This window comes from Botrytis sinoallii (genome assembly GCF_014898435.1).
Source record: "Botrytis sinoallii strain Bc 23 chromosome Unknown BSIN_023, whole genome shotgun sequence".
NCBI classification, from domain to species: Eukaryota; Fungi; Ascomycota; class Leotiomycetes; order Helotiales; family Sclerotiniaceae; genus Botrytis; species Botrytis sinoallii.
Genome location: NW_024066050.1, coordinates 50400 through 69461, shown reverse-complemented (window position 1 = coordinate 69461; position 19062 = coordinate 50400). Strand labels below are relative to the sequence as shown.

Genomic DNA, 19062 nt, shown 5'->3' with positions numbered 1-19062 from the left:
GTTATTTCTTATAAGGTTTTTAAAATCAATATTCTTTATATATTGAAATCCTTAAATGGAGATTTTTCCAAGAACTAATCTTTTCCCGATTCGTATAAGTTAGAATTAGAGATTTATTTCAAATCTGATTAGTTGTTTTAGGTGGGAAGGCTTTTTTTTATTTTTATTAATTTTATTAATCTTTATTGGATATTTGTGATCTTTATTTCAATTAAAAGTATTATATATAAAGCATTTTCCTAGGGCTTTAGGGGGGTAAGATTTCTGATTGGGTAAAACTTTGGAATTGTAGAATTCTTCCTAGTGGATTCAATAAGAACAGTTTTCTTTTGGCTTGGTGCTCTATCAGATTGTAAAGAATTTGAAAGTAATTTTTTTGAATGTCGGGATGTCTGTTTTGATATTATCAAGCTCTTTAGATAGCTAGCTTGTATCCTTGTATTTATATTGGTTAGGTGAGAAATGTATCTTTGAAATTCAGAATAACTATTTATAGTAGTAACGGTTGTATTTTTTAATGATAGGGATATCTTTGTAACTAGTTTTCTATAAAGGTTTTTTTTAGGCTGATCTGATTCTATAGTCAGTTCTAGGAATTGAATATAGAATTGATAGAATATAGAGGGTTCTATTTTCAAATTTCTAAATTTCTCAATTGCTAGTTCCAAATAGTTGGATATTAGATATATACCTTTAAGATAATTTAAAGTATCTTCAAAGGTTCAGAAATCTTTACATAGTATTTTAGGTTTTAGATATCTTTATATCTTACTAATAGTTTAATTTAAAGATTACTTTTATTTATAAATCTTTGTTCAGATAATGATTAATATTATTCAAGAGTTTATCTTCAACAAGTAATCTCTATACTTCAAATATAGAGTTAACCTTATTATTCAAGGGTTTCGGATCTTTCACCCTAGCACTCAACCTTGTTTTAGAAGTAAAGAAGATTACAAAGCCATTATATATTTCAATTGAAGGAAAAATTCCTGTAGGATTTTTAGAGGTATTCCTATACTGTAGATAGAAATCCAATGAGTTTAATGCTGTAGCCTATCCAACTATTTTTGAGCAATAATAGTTTTTGCTATACGTTCCTTGTTCCAATAGTTATTCTGAAAATAGTTTTTGAAATCTAGCCATTACTATTATATTAATATTAAAAAGATTCAAGAGATTCTATCTTGACAGATCTGGAGGAGGAAGGTTGGGGTGATTGGATTCTATCTCTTCGTTATCCTTATATAATACCTTTCCTATATTAATTTCCTGTTCTTGATAGAGCTACTAATTTGGATTTTGGTTTTCCTTAAGTTGTTGATATATTGATATATAGTAAAAAAGGCATTATGAATTTGGTAATAATAGAATAATAGAGGTTCTTTGCTTTTTTGTTTAGTAACTTCAAAAGTTATAATTTGAGTATATATCTATTTTCATTCAGGGATTCAGAAGAATGTAATGTAAACGGAATTTTATTCTTCACAAATAATCAGTAACTCAAAAGTATAACTATAGATAAATATTTTGACCTTCTCAGAAGATATTCTATTCTTTATAGAAATGCTAAGAGTTTGTTATAATATAATAACAATAGGTTCACAATATAAATAATAAATAAATCAATTATTGATATTAGAGAATAACAAACTATTATACAAAGGATAAACTGTAAGAGGCTTTTATAGGTCCGGAGGAAACCAGGAGGGGATCAAGAGGGGGACCAAAAGCGAAGCGAGATTTGACCTTGCCAGGTGGGCAAATGGATGGACTAATCTAGGCCTGAGGCCAGATCGTCACAGCTTTTTGAGTATTCTTTTATGTTTTTTTATTAAAAATATATTTTTAATTAGAAACAATCTTTAATAATCTAGAATCAGTTATTTTGAAGATAGAAAATATTAACAATCGGAATACTTGATTGGAAGAGATATATTATTGATTTGATAATGGATAACCGATTATAGTATTGATTGTATCTGAGATATTTATTATCTCTTTTTAAGAGATTAATATAGTAATCTTAGATGTAATCAAAGTTCAGATTTTAATCAATTTAAAGAAGAAATCTATTTTTAATTAAATCTCTATTCAGTTTGTTTACAATCCCTTTTACTTTGTATTGCCGGAAATTGGCTCATTACATCCAAGGGCTAGCCCGGATCACAAACGGACCCCCAGCAGCATCCTTACGGAAAGCAGTGATCACTTGCTTATACCCAGCCCTATTCTATGGGGCAGAGGTATGGTACGCAGGACAAACAAAAACCATTGGATAGCATTGAGATGGGATATTAGTAGTAGTGAGTGCTTGATTAGAAGGAGCGATTTTAGTTATCAATAAGGTTCTATAAATAGCAATCAGAGGAGTCCCTTTCAGTTTGGCGAACGATCCCGAATATAGTAATAATGAGGGACAGCGCTCTTCTATTAGCAAAAGTAGTATTAGAACAAATAAAATGGAGAGCAGCCTTCTGTACTCAAACTATTGATCCAAAACACCCGCTTTATCACCGAGGGATAAGAGCCATCTACTCCTTTGGCAGTAGGGAAGGCCAATTGCAGCCAGCCAGAACAAAGGTCTAGATAATCAGCCAATGCCTTCTCCGAATCAAGGAGACGATTTTAGCAGGGTTTCACTACATACCAGGGTATCGAACGGATCCCATTAGAGGTCTTACGAAAGAGATAGCGACAGAATAATTTCAGGAATGGTGGAATAAGCGTACACACAATTAGATCACCATATTCTCTAATGAATCGGAACAGATCGATAAGGATGGTAGGCGAGTAGGATATGGATATGTTGTATATAGAGAACAGATGGTAGTATGCAAAGGAAATAATGGATTGCATTACAACTCTTATATATTCGACACGAAAAACGATCGGGGTATACCAAGGCCTTCAAGCAGCGATCAGAAATATCATTAGCATAAAACAAATGGAAATCTGTATGTGCATCGATAGTACATCGGTGATATAAGGAATAAGAGGCATAGCCTCTATCACATCATAATGAGCTTTCCCTCAAATGCCATAAACTAATATAAACGCATTTGATCCAGATCAAATGATTGCCAGATCATACAGGGATTGAAGAAAATAAATATACAAATGTATTTGCTGATAAAGGGATAAGAAAATCAGCCTTAGAACATACAAATCGATCTACAGCAAGTGGTATCCGCTTTATAAACAAAAATTGTTATGGAATTGGTAGTATAGGTATGGTGGATCAAATAAATATTAATGCTCTCCAAATAGTATCAGAAATGGGATTTAAAGAGTATAAACAAATTACTCTAAGGAATTAAAACTTTTATGAGCAACTCTCCACCACATGCTAGCGATCCGCTCAGCATATAGCGATTTCGAAAGCTATCATTAACGATTTAAATATAAGGAAATAACAATCCATTATTTATGCAGAGTATTCAAATCCCCTGAGTATATTGTGCATTACCGCAAAGTCCTCACGACCTATGAAATCTGGCCTTTAGATATCAAGCCTAAATACTCATTCTATAATCAAGCAGCTCAAGAATGATTATTGAAACAGTTAATGTATATACTAGCCAAATTCGCTAAATTTATTGCTATAACAGATTTCTATAAAAGTATATACCCTAAAACACTATTAGAAGAATAAAAAGAGAGAAGGAAAGGGATCGATTGATTCAGGTGAATATAAACAGGGAGTAGGAGGGGATAGATCTAGAAAAGCTATATGGAAGAAAATTGAAGTATATAGTATACCATATTACAATAGAATATATACAAAAGTTATCCTTATAGGATAAAGTAGTTTTCAAATAAATACTATATAGAAGATCGGAAAGTATATATGGAGATGCTCAGAGAATCGAAGACAAAGGCGCAAGTGCACTAGCCATCGCTTGGGAGGCTATTGAGAGTATTGAAACCCCATCCTAGGAAAGGGGGATCATATAAACTAGAAGATCATCCCGCAGTTAGCCCAACCGTAATGCCCCCTGGGAGGCTCGCCTATACGGCCCGGTTGAAAATTACTAATAATAATAATAATAATTTTACTTTATATTTTCGATATATTTAATATCTATATACTCAAGTCAACTTAATTTCAATTTATTTGTAAAAGAAGTAAGGATTATAAGATTTTTATAATTATATATATAGAGATTGATAATATTATTTCAATTTATAAATCTAGTTAAGATAATAATTATTAAATCTTAATTACAATTATTGTTTTAAATAATTCTAAATCAGAAATTATTACTGTTCTTAATTGCGTTATTATAGATGTCGAGACAGAATCTTTAATCCCCGAAGTTTATTAGTAATATTATTAAGCATTCTTTAAGCACAAATCCGATATCCTACCTTTCTTTTAATTATATAATTACAAGATTATATTTAAAGAAGAAAATGAAAAAGCTTTCAAATATAGTTCCCTATATAAAATATCATTTGAATAACTTGAAATTGTTAAAAAATATATTATAAAGAATCTTATCAAAGGATTTATAAAATCTAGTTAAGTATTATTTATAATATCAATTCTCTTTATAAAAAAGCCAAATGGAAATTTAAGGTTTTGTATAGATTTCCGATTACTTAATTCTTTAATATGTAAAGATAGATATCTTTTATCTCTTATTAATGAGATATTTGTACAACTCGTTAATGTAAAGGTATATATCAAATTAGATATTCAACAAATATTTTATTATATTTATATAAATCCAGCTTCTAAAGAATATATTATCTTTTACATTTGATATAGTTTTTATAAATATAAAGTTTTACCTTTTGGACTAATAAACGGCTCTACAATTTATCAACAATATATAAACAATATCCTATTTAACTATTTAAATAACTTCTATACTACTTACCTCAATAATATTTTTATATATTTTGAAAACGAAAATAAATACAAGAAATACATCAAGTATATCCTCAAACAATTTGAATCCACTAGCCTCCAGACAAACCTCAAAAAGTGTGAATTCATATCAGACATATAAAGTATTTAGATTTTATTATCTTTATAAATAATGTATAAATCGATTCAGAAAAGATTAAAGTAGTTGCTACTTAGACTTACCCTATTACCATAAAAGAGTATCCAATCGGTTGTTAGGTTTTTATAACTTTTATTATCAATTCATCAAGGATTACAGTATAATAGTAAAACCTCTTTATAAACTCACAAAAGCAAATGTCAAATTCCATTTCAACGAAATCTGTCAAATCGTATTTGATATACTCAAAGATAGACTTATCTCCACTCCTCTCCTACAGTATTACGATTATACACTATCTTGTATATTGGAAACCAATACACCGATAATATAGTCGCTAGTATACTATCTCAAAAGCACAGCAACGAATAGTTATCAGTTGCCTATTTTTCGAAACAATAATCGCCGCCAAACTGAATTACAAAGTTTATAATAAAGAAAGGCTTGTGATTATCAAATCCCTAGGCTACTAGAAAGCCGAATTTGCTAAATCCCTGTACCAAATCAAAATGTATATCGATTATAAAGTGTTTGAGTACTTTATATCTATTAAACAACTAAACGTTTGATAAGCGTGTTGGGTAAAATTATTTGTTGATTATAACTTTATTATTATATACCATACTGGAAAGAACAATCCCCTCGCAAATACACTTATACACTACACTGACAAATTGGATTAATAAAACAATACTAAAAAGAAGAATTGTTTTCAGTAGTTTATAAAAAATAATCAAATGGATACAAAAATTATATACAAATCTTTACAGCAAGATTTGGATGTAATCGCAATATCGATATACACATAATCACATTGCTTTTCGATATCGTAAATTGTATTATTGAAACAAATAGATCCCATTCAAATTAGAAGCTTTATACATTCAGATTACCAAATCGTATAAATATTTCATGTTCGAGAAAGGATTTTTGCTTTACAATAATCAACTTTATATACCGGATACCGAAAATCTGCGAATCTATTTGATTTGCAAAGTTTATGATTCAATCTCCACTATACACCCTAATATCAAAAGACCTATGTTTTCTTGATTAATCAATACTATTAGAAGAATATAAATGATATAATTAATCAATATATATGGAATTGGCTAACAAATACAAGCGTAGCTCCATACAAGAGATCGCACTCCAATCTCCTCCACCTAGTCCCAATCCCTATACAAGTATAGCAATATATCACCATAGACTATTAAACAATTTCAATAAGGATAATTACAATTACAATAATATATTTTGTTATTATCAACCGATTAACCAAATAAGCTATTTCGATATCCTATTATAAATTAATCAATTCGAGAAATCAAGGCCCGCTTTATACCTAGTCATATATACAGATACTATAGTGCTCCGGAGACTATAATCTCTAATTATAATCCTTAATTTATATCCAATTCTGATAAGAATTCAATAATATCTTAAAAATATAAATCAAGTTATTTACCACTCACTACCCACAAACTGATAATCAAATTGAGATTTATAATCAATATCTTTAATAATACTTATAATCCTTTATAAGTTATTATTAAGATAATTAATCTGAATTCCTACCAATAATGAATTATGCTCAATTCACACTTCCCTATAAATTACTAAATAATTAAATCCTATATAAGATCTTATATAACTACCTACCCTGCAATCCCTGGAATTGGAAACTCGACTCCACCACACCTATTAACAATTTGAATATAATCAATATTAGAGAGTATGCCAAATATAATAAACTAGTATTTGATCGAATAAAAGAAAATATCTTGTATATACAAGAAAAGATATTTCGATCGGTTAACTCACATCACTATTCAATCGATTTCAATATAAAAAACTACATATAGCTCAATATAAGGGACTTTCTGATATAACAATCATTCAAAAAAACTGGATTACTTTATTCAAAATAGATTCAAGATCATTAGTCAGGCCGGAGATTCCTTTCGATTGGACTTACCACCCATTATGAAAATCCACCCTATATTTCCATTTAGCAAGCTTTACAAAGCGACAAACAATCTACTTTCTGAATAAATCCTCAAACCATTATTTCTAATAAATATCACTAATAATACCAATAGGAAGTGGAGTATATTCTAATTATAAAAAAAGTATGTTGATAGTTTAAGTACAGAGTATCATAACTAACACTAATAACATCTTATTTAATACCTTGCCTTTGATTTAAAAACTGCTCTGTATTATCTCTATAACTTCCACCTACAAAATCTTACTTTACCAAAACCCCTTACACACCTATCAAAATAAATTTATCTTTATAACAATAAAAAGACTAATTATAATTTTATAGATAATAATCAATATATAAATAAAAAAGATAGAAGAATTTTTTAATTCATTATTATATAAAGAAAATCCTAATTATACAAAGACTGAAAGCAATCAGATAAAGATGAAATATCAATAAAAAAAGTCTTTTCCCTTATTCGACAAACTTAAATTAAGCTAGAAAGAAAACCCCTACAAGTATTAATGGTTACAATCAGGCAAGACATAATAGTAAAGACTGGATAATTTAAATCAAAATACCAGTCGAGTCCCTAGCTAACAGTAACAACAAACATATACAAAAACAATCACAAATCGAAAAACAAAACGATCCTTAGTCACAGTATGTGCGATAACAAAACCGAACTAATGCTTAGTTATATTTAATCGTTTGTGAATTGCTAAAAGCTTTGTTTCTATTTGAATTAGGATAAACTAGTACTGTTGTTCTAATTCGTTTCTTTACAATGCGGTCTCCGCTACGCGATATTCCATAGCTTTTTGAGTAAGGATAAAAGGAAGTATTTTTTTCAAAATACAACTCTTTAACTCTTTCTGTATATCAAGCTATCTTAAGAGTTAATTTTACTAAAAATTGGCAAAGTTGTAATTTATTTTTGTTATGTTGTTGTATTCAATAATAACCAATTAGTATTAAAGAAATATTTTACACATATCCCATTAGGTAAGTGTTTACACTTATACTTGTTAGTTAAACAAGTAAACAGTGAGATTGATTAGATAATTATCTAGGAAGTCGATAGTAGACGCTATTTTCCTTATTGAAAACACAATTGTGTACACAGCCAACATAAACCCAACCATCCTCCCGAATACATTATTCCTGCTATAGTACCGTTTTTTTTAATACCTTTTGCTTAAGATCCTTATTCATCAACATCAACGAAACCAACACTTCTGCAACAGGGCATATCGAATTTGTAACCAGGTTGATTTTGATATAAGGTTTTCAGGATGTTTTCCTTAATTATTTTGTTATCATTTTCGAGATTACGAAAATGATGTATTATTGCAGTCAATTTGTTAGCAAACTTTTTTTTGTAATTATTAATATAATCAATCAAGAGATTGTATTCTTTTTTCGAATTCTGTTTTGGAAGACGATGGAATGGGATATATCCAATAAGCATATCGAAATCGATCCCATTTTTAGGTATGTTGCCTTTGGTATTTGTAATCACATTTGTTAGATAACTGACCGCAAGTCAGAAATACTAAAGAAAGTTTTACTTACATGCATCTTCATTGTTTAATTTATCTTTTTTATTATCCTCCTCCTCATTGATAGGATTATTGTTATTTTTGTTGTGGTTCGATTTCTTCTTTTTTTCAATAGAACGCTTGTTTCGTGTAATAGAAGAGGCAGATGTTTTTTTTGCCACAAGTTATAAAAAAGTATATTAGTAAAGTAAATACAAAAGAAAAATAAACAATTCACCACCATATGTGCAGCCTCCTGTTGCTTTAGCTACACTGACGATAATTTGCTCTTGCTACTACGTTTTCTTGATAATATAAAAAGGCATATTGATTATTGATCGAGGAAATACAAAAAAAGATAAATAACCAGAAAAGATTGAAAAAGAAAGGGAAATTCAGGCGATCTATATATTTCGAAGGCTTTGCACTGTTGCTAAGCTACAAGACGGTTTCCTTTGTTTCCCATATGTTTTCCTGTTGCAAAAAAAGCAAAATTTGCGTATATGCCTGTTTACTACGTTATGCTACAATATAACAATGATGCCTTATTGGATTGCCGATACATCTACAAATTAGGTAATTGTAAAGCTTGAGGGCAAGCTTTTTCGAAAAGGGGGGTAGTATCATAGATCGCATCTAATCACAACTGCGATCGCTCACATGCACACTTGCGCACATACACGATCATATATACATAGCTAGTATATAGAAACGCTCTATGAGCGCTTTGCTCCCGATTCTGTAGTTATAGATTCTAAGGATAAATTGTACCCTGCTCTTGCAGTTCTTCTAAGGCAAAGTATCACAATATGATATTCTACAAAGAGGTTGAAAGTGATACAATGTAACTTTGCCATATAATGGCAAGATGACTAAGCATCCACTACGCTAATATACTACGCTAGTGAACCCGTGACATATTCTTTAGAATGAAATTTTTAAAAATAATAGAATAAATACAATAAACTTGTTATTAATATTAACAAAATCAATTCTTGAATTATTATAGATAATTAATATATTAACGAAATTCATAGATTGAAATAGAGTTATATAACAGTATATCTTATAATTTGCAAGAGATTCCTTAAAATAGAAATAGGATTAAAGTATTATTAGGTATTTCTTCTTTTAAAACAAATCTCTAGAATTCTGTAAAGAAAATACTAAAATCAAGATATCTTTACTTAATATATATAGTTTATTCTATATATTTTATATTCGATCAAAATCCCTAAAAGTAATTTTCGAGATATTCAAGGAGTATAATATAATTGATAAACTAAGGAATCCCATAGAAGATTTTAGGTAATATAAGCTTGTATATCTTTCTAATAAATCTTTTAATAATATAAATCAAGCAAACATAAATCATTAGGAATTTATTATTATTCATATTCAATTTTTCGTATTTATTTATTTATTTATTTATATTAATTAACGTCTGTTTTAGATCTCCCTAAGGGTATTTAGATGTGTTAAGATAAGGAACTATTTGAGCAACGTGATTGTCACAATCGAATTTAGCAATTTAATTTTAATGCCAAGGGCTATTCACTTCTTTGCGGGTACGATCTGCTTCTGTTTTTAAAGGGAATATCTGATCCAGATTGTTATTAAGGTAAAGCTTGATTTTTGGGTGGATAGGCTTGTTATAGACTTCGATTCTTATGGTAGAGGAGAAAAGTGAGAATAGATTGCTATTTGTTTAGCCAAGTAGCAGGACTCTTGTGTTATATATTGGGTTTGCGGTTTTTAGGGTATAGTGTATTCGAGTGATTAGTTGAGTGATGAGTTTATAAGGGATGGGCCAATTTTTCGTGTATCTATTGAATAAATCTATATAAATCAAAGTAAATATTATTAACCTTTTTTGAATTAAAGATGTATTTATTTAATCAAATAATCAAAATAAATACAATAAATTTGGAAATAGAGTTAGCAAAAGTTTTAAGGAATACAATTTCAAACGAGCAAATATAATAGATATAGATTGGTAAGACCAATCGAGTAGATAAATATTTTGAATAATAATCTGCTTATACAAATAGTTTGAATACATTTGCAAACTAGGGATTCGGAAATTTCGTATTCGAGTAATCTATTGATTTTCCTTTAGCTCGGTATAATATACAGATACTGATTAGAAGATATTAGTATCAAACCTAGGGATTCTCTAATATAGAAGTATCAAATTCCAAGGAGTCCCCAGATCGGCTAGGCAAATACAAAGCAGTTCATTATAGAAGTGATATTTTAATAAATAAGAGCTACATAGTATTACGAGATAAACAAACAGAATAGAGTTCTAATAACTTTGCCCTAATCTGATAAGATTATATTGATTCAAGTAATAAATTTAAATTGAGGATTAAAATATAGCTCAAAGAGCTATAATACAGGATCTTCCAAGTTGAAGATATACAGGATTTGTTAAGCAAGCTAGTCCGATCAGGTCCTAGCTTACTTGCGCTCCGGCGCGAGCGCCCAATTCAGTCCCCTCCGAGGGGACCAATATGTCACGTGATCTCACACCGTGACAATTTGTTTTAAAAGCTGTTTTATCCTATAAGAATAGTTTTTATATATATTCTATTGAATATAAGCAGGGAGTAGGAGGGGATAGATCTAGAAAAGCTATGTGGAAGAAAATTGAAGCACGCGGTATATCATGTTGCAATAGAATGTATACAAAAGCTACCCTTATAGGATAAAGTAGCTTTCAAATAAATATTATATAGAAGATTGGAAAGTGTATACGGAGGTGCTCAGAGGATTGGAGACAAAGGTGCAAGTGCGCTAGCTATTGCTTGGAAGGCTATTGAGGGTATTGAGATCTTATCCCTAGAAAAAGGGGATTATATAAATTAGAAGATCATCCCGTAGTTAGCCCAACTGTAATGCCCCCTGGGAGGCTCGCCTATACGGCCCGGTTGAAAATTACTAATAATAATAATAATAATAATATATTCTATTGTAATATAATATACTATATGCTTTAATTTTCTTTCATATAGCTTTTCTAAATCTATTCCCTTTTATTTCTTGCTTATATTTGCCTAAATCAATCAATCCCTTTCCTTCTCTCCTTTTATTCTTCTGATAATATTCTAAGATATATATTTCTATAGAAATCTGTTATAACAATAAATTTAGCAAATTTAGCTGATATATATATTAATTATTTCAATAATCATTCTTAAGTTGTTTAATTATAGAATAAATATTTAAACTTGATATCTAAAGGTTAGGTTTTATAGATTATGAGGATTTTGCAGTAATATATAATATATTCAAAAGATTTGAATATTTTGTATAAGTAATTGTGTGAACAAGGGAATTCACTTCAAAAGAATGACTTCAATACAATGGCTACTGTATCAAAGGTATTTAGGCGAATGCGAAGGAGACTAGCTCTTTCAGTAGTGCCTATATAAGGCCTACTACTTCCCCTCATTAGCTAGCTCTTTAGACAGAATACAATACAGACATTTAGGGGCCTACTAATGATAGTGGGAACCACGTCTCCCGTATTCCTGATCTCATTATTGAACCAACAGTAATGGATTATTGCTTCCTTATATTTAAATTATTGGTAGTAATTTTTGAAATTGTTATGTGTTGAGTGGATTGTTAGTATATAATAGAGAATTACTTATGAGAATTCTAATTCCTTAGAGTATTTGTTTGTACTCTTTGAATCCCATTTCTGGTATTATTTGAAGAGTATTAATATTTGTTTAATTCATTATACTTATATTATTGATTCTATAATGATTTTTGCTATAAAGCGGATATCGCTTATTATAAATCGATTTGCATATCCTGAGGCTAATCTTTTTATTCCTTTATTAGCGAGTATGTTTGTTTGCTTATTCCTTTCGATTCTTGTATAGCCTAACGACTATTTGATCTGGATTAGGTATGTTTGTATTAATTTGTAGTATTTAAGAAAGACCTATTACAATATAATAAAGGCTATACCTTTTATTCCCTATATTATCAATATATTATCAATATATATACAGATTTCCATTTATTTTATACCAATAATATTTCTAATCGTTATTTGAAGGCCTTGGTATACCCCGATTGCTTCTGTATCGAATATATAAGAATTGTAATACAATCTACCGTTTCCTTTACATACTACCATCTATCCTCTATATACAATATATTTATATCCTACTTGTCTATCATCCTTATCAGTCTATTCCAATTTATCAGAGAATATAGTAATCTGATCGTATATGTATTTATTCCACTATTCTTGGAATTGCTTTGTTACTGCTTTTTTTGTAAAGCCTCTAATAAGATCTATTCGATATCCTGGTATGTAGTAGGGCCTTACTAAAATCTTTTCCTTGATTCGGGGAAGATACTGATTGATTATCTAGACTTTTGTTCTAACTAACTGCAATTAGTCTTCCCTATTACTAAAGGAATAGGTGGCTCTTATCCCTCGATAATAAAGAGAGTGTTTTGGATCAATAGTTTGGGTACAGAGGGCTGCTCTCCATTTTATCTGTTCTAGCACTACTTCTGCTAGTGGAAGAGCGCTGTCCCTCATCATCACTGTATTCGGGGTCGTTCGCTAGACTGGGAGGACTCCTCTAATCGCTATTCGTAGGACCTTATTGATAGCTACATTAATATAATAGTTTACATTATATAAGGATTTATATTAAATTTCTTTTTATATCTAGATATTAACTTTACTACTACAGGACAAGCACAGCAAACTAACCCAAACTCGCTTCTCCACCCCTATCACCATCTTCACGAAACATCCCCAACGCAACACAAACCACATTTTCCAAACATACCTTCACCTTCCCCTTCTCCATCTCATCTACCAGTTCTCTCATCTTTTCTTGATCCGCATCTCTAAATCTCTATTTTCCAATTCAGTAGAAAATTCAAATTTATAACAACTTCCCAGCGAATATGTTCTCTATAATCAGATTAGTAAAATAACTTTTTTAATCTCTATTTATAGAAAATAAACAACTACTTTTTTAACAAAAATCCTCAATTACCTCCTTCATTCTGGCTTCCCTTTCTCAGCCAAAAAAACATAATAAAATCACCCTCTCCCTCCCCCTCCCCCAAAAAGTATCAAAATCACATTTCACTTACTCTAAACAATAAATCCCAAGAAACCCTTTCAATATATTACAACTACTCTTTCTCCTCTTCCTCCTCTTCCTCCTCTTCCTCCTCTTCCTCCTCTTCCTCCTCTTCCTCCTCTTCCTCCTCTTCCTCCTCTTCCTCCTCTTCCTCCTCTTCCTCCTCTTCCTCCTCTTCCTCCTCACTACCAACTATCTTCCAACCCCTCCCCTCCTCCTCCTCACTACCAACTAACTCCCAACCCCTATCTAGATATCTATCAATCTATCAGTCTCGCTAATCGATCAATCTCTATCTCTCTATTCTCGATTATAGTCTATTTTCATAGTAGTTGATATAGCTATCTATCTACCATTACCCTCTCCATATTCATACCCTAATCTAATAAATCAACGCGTAATATGCAGAGTTCATTAACTCACTCACTCACTTACTCAAGTCATCACATCACAAAGCTAATAATCATCCTCAAAAGATCTTTCTTATCATCTTTTCTTATCTCATCGCATCCATTCTACTCTAATCCTAACATCTACAAGTCCTCTTTCAATTCTCTCGCAGACTTTTATATGGTATCCATTGCAATCGTTGCTTCCTTCTCTCATTCTGCCCCAGACTGCTTGCCTTTACTAGCCTTCCATTTCTACCTCTCCATCTCACCTCATCTTAGAAAAGAATGACAAATTCAACTCCTAAACACCCATCTAACGCAATAAAGAATCTCATCGACAAAAAAACGCATGCAATTTTGTGGGATATGTACAGCAAGCGTGAAAAAGTGGTATTCATATTTATACAATCGGCATTGAAAGATATGAAAAGAAGCGATAAAAAGAATGACATAAACATTAAATATTGAATTGTGTATGCGTGTGTATACACTGAAAACTCGAGGTCGAATATGAACTGTAATTGATTTTTGATTCTGAAAAAAAGTAGAATCCTCGAGATGATATATCTTCGCCGATTTGAGCTTCGAAATGCTAATAGACGTCGAAAATGACGTCAGACTTCAATATAGGAAAGAAGTATTAACTCCAAATTGAGCTAAACGTATTTTGATTTTTCGATGTTTTTGATTTATACAGCACCTGTTGCTGGGTAATACCAAGCACATACTGCAATAATTCTATTAAATGTTAGTATAAGGATATCACCTAAGGAATGAATTCAAACTTACATGTAAAGACATTGTAAAAGCATTCCTTCCAACCAATGACTTTTACCATCACCAATCAAATAATTGACTAGTAAAATAGCCACAAATAAGACAGCAACTTGGAAACCATCGAAACTCAAGTTCATAGCATCATTGCCCATGATCCATCCGATAACAACCAGTAAAGGAATGAGGAATAAAGCAACTTGCATACTGGATCCAACAGCTACACCAATTGCAAGATCCATTTTATCCTTGCAAGCAACAGTTACAGCAGTAGCATGCTCTGCAGCATTTCCAACGATAGGTAAAAGGATAAGACCAACAAATTCTTCAGAGATAGCACCACCTTTAGTAATTGCACTGATACTATCAACCATGAATTCTGCACAAAGTCCAATGATAGCAGTACAAATTGCAAGAGTCGCCCACGCAACCAAGATGTGTAATTGTGCTTCTTCACCTTCTTCCTCTTCATCTTCCTCGTGTGCGTTTGGGTTGATCAGTTCATCGTTAGGTGGTCTCTCGGCAATATTTGCTCGACCAGGTCCTGCTCCAATTCCTCCAGCCTTGGCCAAACCCTTTGCAATTGCACCGTGTGGTAGAGCGTGTTTGCGTGGTTTCATTGGTACCTTTTGACTTTCCTCATTGAACATGGTAGAATGAGTATGTAATTGAAAGTAAAGATAACCGATGTATACCACCAAAAGAATGACCGAAGTACCACGTGAAATAGCTGCAATTGGAGCATCGGTTGTTTCACTCCATAAATCAAAGGTGGTTGGAACAATGACACTAGCAATAGCTAAGGCCAATAAACTTGCAGCGGTTTGAGCAACGGTTTGGTTAAAGAATTGTTCCTCTCTTCGAAGTCCTCCAAAGAAGAAACACATTCCCATGACGAGTAATAAATTGGATAAAATACTACCAACCAAAGAAGTTTGAACAATGAGAACTTCTCCTTTGGCCAAGGCAATAATAGCGACAATCATCTCGACGGCATTTCTAATTCAAGTTAGTAAAGACCATAAAGACCATAAATCGCCAGACATGATACATACCCAAAAGAAGCATTTAATAAACCTCCTAAACTTTCACCCACATGAAGAGCAATTTCTTCAGTGGCAAAACCCAACATCGCTGCCAGTGGTATGATGGCAAGAAAATTGACCACGAAAATAACAATTCCATTTACCCCACCAACATAATTGAGTACGATACCGACTGGTGCAGCGATAAGTAAGACGTTGATCCAGGAATTGAAAATGGTATTCTGCAATTGACTCCTCAGGGTGAAGGGCGCGTGTTTTATATCCTTTCCTCGAAAGATTCCGCCTTTCTTCTTTTTCTCTTCACCATCGACTTCTTCCCTACCCTTCTTGGTAAATCTGCTCAGGAATCTCCGTCGTGCTTTTTCCTCCACACTCGGTTGCCTCGATGATTGTCTTCCAACAATTGTTGCTTCGGTACTTGGATCGCTAGGACGTCCACCATTATTTGTCGCCGACTTTTCTAAATCTTGCATTTCCATTGCCGTGCCAGCATTCTGTGAATTAAAAAATGGTGCTTGGCTCGCTGATGATCGTGGACCATTCTCGGTATTTATCGTTCTTAATGCAGGTTCTTCTAATCCTCTCAAAGCTTCTTCATCGGGAACTTGAGCGGGAAAGGTACTGCTCCGTCGAGTGGTTTTCGAAAAAGGATTCCATTCTGTTCCTGGACCATGCCATGCTTCTTGTCGCGCCGCTCGTTTTGTTGTATCTAGATTGAACATAATGGTAAGTATTGACCCATCAACAATTGGGAAGGAAAATCAGAATAAATAAGTGACAAATGTTGATAAGGGCATGGACATGATAATCATTTGCAAAAGATGTTAGTGAGAAAAGGAATTAACTAACAAAGGTTATAATCGTTTGGAGCCATGTTTTGTATTATCAAGTTGACAAACAATGTATGGGGGGGATTGATGATTCGAAACTTGACCTTTGAAGGTGGATCTTGGGACTAAATAATGGTCGTGGTCGTTGACGAGGTTGTGGTCGTATAAAATGAGGACTAGGGAGGTAGGGAGGGAGGGCGGATAAGGCACAGTCAGGCTTTATTCCTGTAGACCCAATTGATGCTGACGGTGGTGCTGATGGTGGTGTTGATGTTGGTGCTGATGTTGGCGCTTCGATGATTGAAAAAACGGTGGATGACTGTGAAGAAGATAGAGTTGAGTTGAGAAGTGACACCCTTTTTCGTTCCCAGTGAGCTGATCGTTTTCCGAGACCAGAGTGATTTTGTTGATTGGAATTGGATGGTTCAGATCTAAGTTCCCATGCGTCGTCCGTGTACCTAGTAGGTGGTAGATACCGGTAGTAGTTGTTGATTTGTTGATTTTTTTTGGGTAGGAAATGTGATAATTGTGGTAATGGTGGTAATGGTGGTAATGGTGGTAATAAGATTAAATTGATTGTATGGAGTCCTAGTACCTGGGTCTTCTTGACCAGGGGGTGTTTAATAAGAGATCCTTCACGAGAATCCAAAGGACAGAATAGTTATGTACTTCTTGGATAGAGAGAAGATTAACTTTATGTCTTCACAAGAGGCGAATTGAGATAACTGCCTTTGAGGAATTGATTCCTTTCTCGACCTTTTTTTTTTTTTTGGATGGGCAAATTTCAAGAGGTGGCTCAGATGTTGACGTTGGGATTGGGATTGGGATTGGGATTGGGATTGGGATGTGAATTTGATGATCTTTTTTATCTACGAGGTCATTCCTAGAATAATTTGCCCCAGATATTCTGGCTGTAGAAGGGTGAGCGTGAGTGTGAGTGTGGCTGGTGATGAATGGAAGGAAGGTTCTCTTCGTAGGTTGATTTTCTAGAAGAACCTTGGAAAGACCTGTGGCCGAGAAGACTAGAGGAGGCTGAGGTTGGATGTAAAATTCCAGATGGGCAAGGTGTGGAAAGTGTGATGGTTGGTAGGAGAAAGAGGCCGAACGAAGAGAAGAACAGACAGAAGAGAAAGATTCACAAAACATTCAAGTGAGTGATGTGAGTGATGGAGTGAGGATTAAGATGTAAATTGTCAAGAGGATCCTTAATGTCTTGGCAAATTTCCTGCGTCCTCTCGGTGCAATGTGCAGACCAGTTCACCCGTTCACCAACTTTCTTTGGTTCCGTGATAAATGCCTCATTAATGCTAAATGTGCTATGCTGGATGATGTTATCACGATGATGGTGATGATGATGCGTAAAGGATCATAAGATTGTAAATTGTCCAATGATATTGAGGTAGATGGTCGATAGTTTGCGTGGCACCAATGCGAGGGTGATTGATAGCTTTATTGTCGTGATATTATGGTTTTCATGATATTATGACTGTCTAAATAACATTACCGTGTATATATATTACTGGTATATATCTACCGATACTTTACACCTAATGATAATCATATAAATTGTTACTATTCACAGACAATACTTTCTTCCACAATCTATTACAATCTATAACAATCCATTAACTATCCATTAACTATCCATTAACTATCCATTAACTATCCATTAACGATCCATTAACTATCCAGTAACAATACAATCAATTCTAAATCTCGAGTCTTGAATCCCAAGTTCCAAATCCCAATGCCATATCCCATCCCATCCTCAAATCTCCTAAACATTCAAGCATTTACCCCTAAAACCAAGGAATCTTCCTCACGAAAATCAAGATTTCTTCTCTCCTCCAAAATCACCACACCACTTAAATCTTGATCTTCCCATCTTGGCGCATTTACACAAGAGAAGCCAATAATCTTGATTTTATCAAGCTTCTATCAACGAGATATTGGCGTACATTAGTTTGAACATCGACAACGACACTCCATTACGGTTGATATTTGTACTACACTTCATCGTCTGCTATTGAGATGGTGCTATATCTAGTAGGTACATACACTTTATATCGTACGACCGAGTACAGTTCGTGTTCTATTTGATCAATACAAAGTAGAAAACTTCAATCAATCGACAACAACACATACAGTATTCGTACAAAATATCAAACCAACTCTCAATCAACAATACAATCCCTTTACCATCTCCATCAATCACAAACAAGCGCCCTCTTATGTGATGACGACGACATTATAATTACCCCTTAAGCCAAACCCCCCACATCCATGAACGCTTCTCCCGGGGTCGCATATCGGTCGCTGCAAGCTTGTTTACTCCATATCATTTC

The 19062-nt window shown here is 32.7% G+C and overlaps 2 protein-coding genes across 2 annotated transcripts; both read right to left on the bottom strand.

Moving 5' to 3' along the window:
* Positions 1-13727: 13727 nt before the first annotated feature.
* On the bottom strand, positions 13728-14043 carry EAF02_009957 (uncharacterized protein; the record flags this gene model as incomplete). The annotated part of the gene is made up of 2 exons (XM_038906005.1): positions 13728-13940; positions 14029-14043. 2 exons carry the CDS (start codon positions 14041-14043, stop codon positions 13728-13730), a joined length of 228 nt encoding a protein of 75 aa, XP_038754117.1.
* A 393-nt stretch (positions 14044-14436) lies between these two features.
* Positions 14437-17280, bottom strand: EAF02_009956 (uncharacterized protein). The gene is made up of 4 exons (XM_038906004.1): positions 16737-17280; positions 15897-16596; positions 14857-15840; positions 14437-14805 (listed from the first exon to the last, which is right to left on the bottom strand). The coding sequence occupies exons 1-4, from the start codon at positions 16759-16761 to the stop codon at positions 14757-14759; spliced, it is 1758 nt and encodes a 585-aa protein (XP_038754116.1). The 5' UTR covers positions 16762-17280; the 3' UTR covers positions 14437-14756.
* Between the last annotated feature and the right edge of the window lie 1782 nt (positions 17281-19062).

Coding starts and splice junctions, on each gene's coding strand:
- EAF02_009956 (XM_038906004.1), bottom strand. CDS start 16,761: ATGGCTCCAAACGATTATAACCTTT. Junction 16,597..16,736: donor TCCAAACGATTATAACCTTT/GTTAGTTAATTC, acceptor TGTTCAATCTAG/ATACAACAAAACGAGCGGCG. Junction 15,841..15,896: donor TTATTAAATGCTTCTTTTGG/GTATGTATCATG, acceptor AACTTGAATTAG/AAATGCCGTCGAGATGATTG.